The sequence below is a fragment of the Dioscorea cayenensis genome, chromosome 10 (assembly GCF_009730915.1).
Source record: "Dioscorea cayenensis subsp. rotundata cultivar TDr96_F1 chromosome 10, TDr96_F1_v2_PseudoChromosome.rev07_lg8_w22 25.fasta, whole genome shotgun sequence".
NCBI lineage: Eukaryota > Viridiplantae > Streptophyta > Magnoliopsida > Dioscoreales > Dioscoreaceae > Dioscorea > Dioscorea cayenensis.
This window is the reverse complement of record NC_052480.1, coordinates 21778375-21787505: the sequence shown is the minus strand read 5'-3', so window position 1 is coordinate 21787505 and position 9131 is coordinate 21778375. Positions and strand designations below refer to the sequence as shown.

Sequence of the window (9131 nt, the reverse complement as noted above, 5' to 3'; positions counted from 1 at the left end):
ATTCCACTCTTGCTAAAAAAGAGATCATTTCTTGCTCTCTCTCTCTCTCTCTCTCTCTCTCTCTCTCTCTCTCTCTTTCTCTCCACCCTGATGGTCAAACTTTTCTAAGGCTTTAGTGTAGTCGCTGAGGGGATGAAGCCCTCACCGGCCCGTTTGGGTTCTTTGGATCCGCGAGCCCATGGTGACGATGTAGGGAGGAAAGATCGGCCTTGGGACGATGTCCACAGTGCTTGAAGAGCGAAGCGGGCGGCGTCTCACTCGAATTTACAAAATGGGGAGCTCGGAGGAAACCTAGTGAGAGAGAAGCGCCGGTATCTATGAGGTATAGGCTGGAACACTGGGGGAGGTGGAGGTTTACGTTAACTGTTTGCTAACGACTGTGAGCGTAGCGATGTGTGGTTATTTATCTCTATATTATTTATCTACCCAAGCTGTAGGTAATTCTTCTAGAATAACTCCATCATTCCTCAATGCTGTTTCAGAATAGGTTCAACATATACCTAGAAGCTAATGGCTATTTAAGATAATGAATGAAAGATACACAAGCATATTTATCCTCAAGCCTTATCAGTAACAATCAATAATTGATCAATCATGAAGCTAATTAATAATTTACTAAAAAAACATTTGGTAATAATCTTCTATAAATAAGCATTCTCAATGTTAGAACTGGTTATTATTGAATGCTCTTGATTACAAGCTTGGTCTTAGTATTGCTTTGAGGTTTGCAGCTATTTATTATTGGCCTTTAGCTTTAATTGTTTGATATCTGCTGATGTTTCATAAAGTTGCAATTGTTCTATGTATACACAAATATGAATTGAAATCATCTATCTGGCTATAACCTACATGATGATGTTCATGAGTTGTGTTTATCTACCTAATGTTTTTTGTTATATAGCTTAAATTCCATGAGAATGTCAAATACAAAAGTGCTTACCTTTGTTGGATTTCATGCATTTGAAACAAATTATAATCGATGGACTTATTCATATCATGATTATTCCCAGCTGCCGTCCTTTTCATCATCACTTCTTTGTTTTTGCATTCCAAGGTCTTTGCATGTTTTACATTTATTTATGTTATTTGTTATATACATAATATTATTATTATGTAATATATAATATGATGATTTCATGATTTACATTTAGATTTGTTCTTTTATGTTTGGTAAAGTTACTTTTCTGGTTATTAGCTGTTATTTTCTCAGTTTTTACATTGCACTTAAATTATCTTCCACAAGAATTATTAAAAATATCCTTGTGTAGCTTTCTTTCTTTTGAGGAAATGTCATAGGGAAAAATATCAAATGGTCCATAGTTTTTATTAATTAAGAGGCAATTATGGGAATCATTTGACGTGGATAGATATTATATTAACAGTTGGTGTTTGACGTGTACATATATGTTGGTATTCATTTGATGTGTATTTGCGAGTTCGTGGTTAGGTTGTTTTTTTGTTTGTTTTTTGTTTTTAACATAGCTTAATTATATTAGTAAACCATGTCATGCACATATATGGACAAATTAATGAATAATTGAAGTGGACACTGCAAAGTCCAATAGGAGAAAGTTAAGAATAATTTTTCTTATAATCACAAATTAATTTATGTACAAAGACATGGTATATTTTTATGTCATTAGAAAAACAAATCTTTCTTGCAATAAGGAAACTTTTAGACATGTTATCCCAAAATTTATTCTTTGTCTACTAATTCATACAATGAGATTTTGCATATATAATATATCAGTTAATCATGTTTGTTTTTTCCCCTTTACACAAGTTCTGCAATGAGCTTCAAGTATATTTCCCAACTTAAACCCCCCGGCCAAAATCAGATAGTCAAGATCAGAGTAACAAGGATATGGGATTGTTATGTCCCAACTTCAAACAAGTTTCTTGGTATTGCATTCTTGGCAACTGATAGCCAGGTACTTAGAGATAGTTTTATAGATATATATACTTATTTAGAAGCTTTAATTGGTCTAACACAAATCATTATGCATATACACTGTAATTTACAATGGACACATAATTACTAGGGAGATACGATACATGTTCAAATTAGGGATTTTGATTGCCCAAAGTTTCAACAAAAACTTATTGAAGGTTCAGTCTACAAGATTGCTAAATTCCAAGTAGTTCGACCAAATATCTGATATTTATCAACCACAAGAGAATTTGCTATCCTTTTTAGCTCCATTACCCAGCTGGCATTAATACCTGATGATCTTACTCCCTATCCTCGATATCACTTTGAATTTCTTGATCGGGAAAAAATGGCACCGCAAGCAAATTCTGACAAATATTTGATAGGTAAAATTATTCCTACAAAGTGTAAATATATTATTGTTTTGTTTAACTATAAAGACGAAAGTCTGAATTTATTATGTAGATGCAATTGGAACTCTAATGTCCATTGGCCCAATTCAGAATGTTCAATTGACCAAATATGAAAAAATTGTGGAAAAAAGAGATGTTATACTAAAAGAAGCAAGGTAAGAAAAAAGGGGAAAACCCGCATTAATTATACTGTCTTATCAATTTTATGCCTATTTACATGCTCTAATAAATATTCAAAATCAACTTGCAATAATTTAGCAAATTTCCTTTTGTCATATATGGACATAAATAAAATCATCAAATAGTGGTGATGAGTTGAAGATAACAGTATAGGAATCAACTTTTCCTCAATTAAATGCCAACAAACTCCTTCAGATCCGACCAAATCCTGTGCTTTTATTTGTTGGAACAATTATAAAGACATTCCAAGGTAAGCCAAAGGAAAATAATTAAATAACTTCATATAAATATTGCAAAATAGTAACAGTCTGTAATTGTTGATTAGGAATAATCTATCTAGCTTCAACTTCAGCTACAAAGATCTATATCAATTTGGATATTCCTGAGACGAAAGCAATACAACAACAGTGAGTAAATCATTTACAATAGAAGCTACTCTATATTATCATTATTATTACTCTAACATGTTACATAATATTTATTATTTAATGCTAATGCAGACAAAAGCTTGGAGAACAACCAGTGCAATTACTAGCTTTTTCAAGTGAAATTCCAAATATGCAACAACGAATTCAACAAGCAAAATATGCTACAATTGCTCAGCTATTGCAATTTTCACCAGCTACAATTGGTGTAAGTAAACTAAATTTAATCAAATTTCAAAAACCACAAAGCAAAAGACAGTATAGGAAACTACTACAATTGAACTAAAACTACCAATATGCCTATTCCATACAGAACACACTATTTACATGTGATGCATGGGTAGAGCAAATCGATACTTCAAATGGTTGGTTCTTTTATTCTTGCAATATGCAAAAAAACCATGATTGAAACAGAAAATGGTGAGCTTGCTTGCTATGACCATGGCCAAGGAATTCCAAAGTTGACGTAAGTGTTGCAAATACTAATATGTATAGTTCTTACATTATTAATTAACGTTTATATTGCCCTATCCTTTTTACAGGTTAAGACTGCGGATGATAATGAAAGATGAAACTGCTGATATGGAAATTACAGCGTTCGACAAACAAGCTGAATTAATGACAAATCTTAATGTGGATTTTTTGCAAGCTATTGAAGAAATATCACAGACAATAGTTCCAGAGAAAATACTTGCTGTAGTGAAGAAAAAATTTACCTTTACTATTGGCCTGCCTCCAAAAGCGATTAAAGATGATGTCTTGACTTATAGAATTTACAGAATAAAGCCAATTCAACTAGAAGGCCAAAGTTCTACCCAAACACAAAAAGTACAACTAGCATTTACCCAATCCTCTATGGATAATAAATCGGAGATTACAGAAACAAAACCCCAAAATGACACAGATGACACACTTGAATCCTTTTTACAAGTTGGCCTTCCACAAGGTTTAGCTTTAGTAGAATCTCCAGCTAAGAAACAGAGAAGGTAAGAGTCTGAGAACACAAAATGAAAGACAATAACTAAACTTTGTTATAAATAATTCCAAAACTAATGCATATTATGAAACAAGGGAAAGGAGAAGATTGAATGAAAAACCTTTGAAGACATGAACAACAAGAAACTCCGCATGAAAATTGGCAAAGCACAAGAAGCACATACATCTGTGAAAAAATGTTAATTACTTCCACTACTTTGAAGTTTGCAAATTATATGAGTGTTTAAATAATGTGTATGTTGGTGTAGCCTGTAATGTTTAATTGTTCTTAAAATGTTCATTTTGTTGTAAATCTTTACAGTGTGGGTATAATTACAAAGATTGTATTAATGGTGAAATAATGTATTCTATTGACCATGTTGGTATGTTATAGTCTGTAATTTTAGTAAATTAGATTTAAATATTAAATTAGTGATAAGCCTTTTGTACCTTAAATCTATGAAGTCAGGCTTCGATGATATCTTCATGAAATTGAGGTAAATAACGCAACTTTTTTGCAGCTTTTTCTCTATATCTCTATATCAGCTCACCACCATGATCCTGCTGGATTCTCTTTTCTCCGTCCACTCAATCACATTCTCGATGAAAATAGGTATCTAGTGTTCTCCATTTTTCTTTCCTTTCTTGGTTTTTTCTTGTGTGGACACACAGGGCTGATGGCATTGCCATGGAAGATCTCAATATCGTGTTGGCTGCTGTTATTGCTCTTGTTGCTGATCCAATTGCTTCTCTGGTTGATACTGCATTTGTAGGCCATTTGGGTATGCATAATTATTGTACTGATCCATGACTGATATTTCCCCTCTTATTCAAGAATCAACGATAATATTGAGCAAATTCTTCAAAAATGGATGAATGTTTAATTTGTGAAGGTAAAGAGCGAGTAGAGATGAGTTGGTTGTGATTCTTGTGAAAGGTAGTAAATTTAGAGAACCAAAATTTGAGTTGGATATTGGTACTGTTGCATTTGGCAGGGTCTGTTGAACTGGCAGGTGTTGGTGTTTCAGTTTTGATTTTCAACTTGGTTTCTAAATTGTTTAACATCCCTTTGCTTAACATCACAGCTTCATTTGTTGCGGAGGAGCAGGCTTTGGATGTTGGCATGAAAAACTATTCCTCGAGAGTAGCTACAAGTATGTCTGGAACTCTGACGCCTTAAGTACGCTATTAAAACAATTTATAGTTAAGGTTTGTCACTTTTGTGTTTGCTTAGTTTTTCTTCTTCCTAGGAGGAGCGTATCTATGCATGGTAACTCGTATGCATCCCAAAAAACCTGCATCAGTGTTTAACACTGAAATATTAAAGGACATACAAGATGACAATGATAAGTGAGTGCTTCATTCCTCTGTTGATAATAAAGGAAATGTTCCTCTAAGGGCATCTATTGGACTTTGGAGAGCATCTCTCTTCATAATAGGTAATATTCCTGCTTCACATATATATATATATATATGTATCTATTATCATTTGATAAGCTTCATAGCATAACATGTTATAAACTCAAATTATATGTCTCCATAAGCATATTTTGTTTATGATTATTATTACTAGATATGTGTAAATGTACATCCAAGTTTGACAACTCATGCAGTTTGGAATTGTTATGTGTATACATGCAACATAGAGTTTTTGGAGAGACTCAATTTTTTGGAATATACACAAACCTGATGATGTATCTGACAAAAGTTTTACATGAACAGCTTAAGACTGCTGCTTAAACTGTGAACTACTGGTTCGGAGTAACAACCATATTGCCCCTTCTTGGCGGATTCATTGCTGATGCCTACCTGGGAATGTTTTCCACTATTCCCTTCTCAGTTTTCATCTATATTGTGGTTAGTACTTCATATATTTGCTTCTTAATTCTCACATATATCATTCGGATCAATTAATTCACAATTCAGCAAACAGTAATTCATCTATACTGTGGCTAGTACTTAATTGTATTCATCCATCAAATGGTAGTCCATATATCCTTATCCTTCATATAACTATAGGCTTACATCCGGTGGAGAACAAATGAGCACTAAATCCATGGAATTTTTAATGATCATCATTATGTTCTTATGTCCTTTTAAGGATGAGAACAAGTGTAGGATTGGACTGGGGCACCTAATTCCGAATGAAAAAAATCTCTAATAAGATATTCTCATGGATTTCAACCACACCTTTTGTTGTCATACACTTTGACTGCGGCCATTACATAAAGTATTCACTAACCGATCTGGTTTTCATGCTGAACTTGTGTTTGCTGGATACAGAGGCGTGCATTCCATGTATGGGACATGGCAAATTTCTTATATATACTGAAAACATGAGTGAAACAACAGGAGTAACTAAAAAAGGTTTGTTTGTCATCTGGATTGACCTGAAATTCAACGCTTGCTTTTAAAATTGCAAAAATAATTTCCCACTACACACACACTGGGTTATGTAACCATTTGTTTTGGATCAATCATGGTTGCCAATTCATTCTTATTGATGAAACAACAGTTAATAAATTAGTTGCAGGTGTTTGAAATTTCTATAATATTCTGACTTTAGCATCAAATTTCTTCGTATGTGTTTCTTCATGCTATTTTGGTAGCAACATTTAGATTATCATTGGGAGGTGCATTATATTTTCAGAGAAGCTCTATCTGGGTTCTACTATTTATTTTCCACTTATACTTATATTTTCAAGTATCGAGTCTAATTACTTTTCTCTATTTTTTATCTTTGTGCAGCGGGTTATATAGAGCTTCGTGATGTATTTAAATATAGCTTTGTTATTGCCTTGATTGATGCTTAGATATGGGGAGTAGTTGGAACCTTCTGGTGGAAATTTTTGGGTCTTTATTGAGCCAGTAATCCCATAAAGTTCATTCTAATTGTTTCTTCAAAGGATATGCTATTCGTCAATCATTAGCAATTTTAGCTGTTGATGTTCCCTGTAATTTTGACTGCGAAATGGGACTTGAGCTTATGCCATTGTCAGGCTATGTGCTACTGCACATCGGAGTTGAGTTTTATGTTTTCTGCCAGTATGTTCAAATTCCTTTTTGTTATATCCAGCCTCATTAGTGAAGTGCTCTATCGTTTTACTCTATGATCTTCTTTTCCCCAAATGTTTAACCAGTTCTCACATGATATATGTGCATGCAGAAAGAAGTCCCACCGAGGGAAAAAACAGTTTCACAAGGTTTTAGAGAATTGTGATGGCCCAACTTAAAAAAAACGAATTGGAAAAAGTGAAAATAAAATTACAATAGACAAAATCATGCCAATATTTATATGTATATGTATGAAAAATAATTTATTATTTGATGAAATTTGGCAATAGGCAAAATACAATGCTTTTGGATTGGGTTTGGTTTTTTTTAAAATATATATATATTTTAAAACAAACGAAATATTATAGTTCACATGTTATTCTCTTAAAACAAATTATACATGCATTACAGATGTCAGATAAACACCTTTTGAGTGTCAGCATTGAAGATGAGGAAACAAAAGATGGAATCCTATGATAATGTTGGAAAAAAAAGGCATATAATTCATTTGGACCATACGACACCACACTAATAGGCCGAGTGTATTTAACTAAAGTCTCACATGTAATCATTCCCTTCATAAGCACTGGGGAATATATTCAATGACCGAGTCACTGACATGAGAGTGTTACATGCCTTTTAGTTTTCTTGAATCAAATAAACAGCAAATAAAATTCCAATAGATAAGAGTGTTGAATAAGTTGATGCTGATATAAATACACTTAGACAATTTGTACCTTGCTAGATATAAAAACCATAATAGGAACATGAGAAGTTCACTACTTTATGACACAACTCTTTTTCTTTATATTATTCTTGCATAAAAAGCCTAATTCAATCAAAATATAATGTGGACCAATTTGGTAAGACCCCCAAGATGAAACACAAGTTCCATCAAATAGTTTCAATAATAAAATCTACCACCTGCAAAGTCACAAAACAGGTGTAGAAAGACAAAGAAACATATCTGAGAAATGTTCAAGGAGTAGTTTGCAGATCACCATAAGTGTTGTTAAGTCTATCCTTCTTTACAATAATACTGGTGGAAACCTACACTAGATCGGAGCAGAGAGCTCATAACCTCTGGGAACTGAGAGAAACATGTCAGACAAGTGTAGCTAATTAACCAGACAAAGATCATGAAGGCAGGAAGCGAAAAGTTTTCCAAACTGCCAAGTCTCTACAATGTACCATAAAAATGAATCAATCTCTGACAGCAAAAGGTCAAAGATTTTAATATTTCACCTCCAACAAAGTTGTACTTCAAAAACCATAAATTGAGATCATTCTCATGTGCCTCTGGTTTCCATTAGGTATATGTTCTTTAGAGGGAAGAAATCAAGAAAATGTGGATTAGTATGAGAGCAAATGAAGTAGAAAGAGCAAACCAATAGACCTGTAATCTTTGCTGGCCATGCCATAAGAACTAGGATCAACATGAAGCCTGGAGGAACTGCCACCACTGCTGGCAACACTGAACGAGCCCTGTGGATTGTTGCCAGTACCAGTGACAACATGCAGAGGAGTAGCACTCTGGAAGCTGCTGCTGCTCCCAGAGGGAGCGAGAGACGTCACCGTTGATGAAGATGATTGAGACTGGGGGATGGTTTGAGTTTCCACAGGCTTTCTTGAACGGTTGCGGCCCCTGTGCATATGGCGCTCGCAGTACTTAGAGTTAGGGTAGGCGTCTTTCGAGCACCGCCATTTCTTTCCATAAGTCCTCCTACACCTCCCTGGTTCTAGGTCTAGCTTCTTACCATAATAACAGTACCCCACTGAGCAATAAAGAACAACAAAAACTCAAGTAAGTATTCATTTTAGCATATCATTGATTAGCTCAAGTTCAGTGCAAATATAAACAATACTGCACATTGCTCAAGTAATTATAATGATATTCAATGATTATCCATATTAAAACCCAATCCAAAAGCATTGAATTTTACCAAAAAAAACCAAATCCAATCATATTGTTCCAAATAGCATGCCAAAGCTCTTAGGGGATCAACTTTAAATCATGCCAAACTTATAATTGATGGAATTGTATTAACCCAAACAGATAAATTCAGAAGTTGATTCCAATTCCACAATGTATTTTCATTCTTATCTGCTTTGCAATAATTAATTGATTAATTAATTTTTGAAACAGCTAAATGT

The 9131-nt window shown here is 33.8% G+C and overlaps 1 protein-coding gene and 1 long non-coding RNA gene across 3 annotated transcripts; one reads left to right on the top strand and one right to left on the bottom strand.

The window, feature by feature from the left end:
* Positions 1–386: 386 nt before the first annotated feature.
* LOC120270055 lies at positions 387–6959 on the top strand. 2 transcript variants are annotated; one of them, XR_005539555.1, is made up of 11 exons: positions 387–2316; positions 2396–2498; positions 2649–2773; positions 2849–2930; positions 3024–3156; positions 3262–3414; positions 3491–4705; positions 5009–5077; positions 5174–5362; positions 5646–5780; positions 6672–6959. It is a non-coding gene; the product is annotated as an uncharacterized LOC120270055 (long non-coding RNA). The 2 variants fall into 2 exon arrangements; XR_005539554.1 differs by having other exon boundaries at positions 3491–5077.
* Positions 6960–7689: 730 nt separating this feature from the next.
* LOC120270367 (growth-regulating factor 4-like) lies at positions 7690–8849 on the bottom strand. Its single transcript, XM_039277365.1, has 2 exons — positions 8843–8849; positions 7690–8752 (listed from the first exon to the last, which is right to left on the bottom strand). The coding sequence occupies exons 1-2, from the start codon at positions 8847–8849 to the stop codon at positions 8331–8333; spliced, it is 429 nt and encodes a 142-aa protein (XP_039133299.1). The 3' UTR covers positions 7690–8330.
* Between the last annotated feature and the right edge of the window lie 282 nt (positions 8850–9131).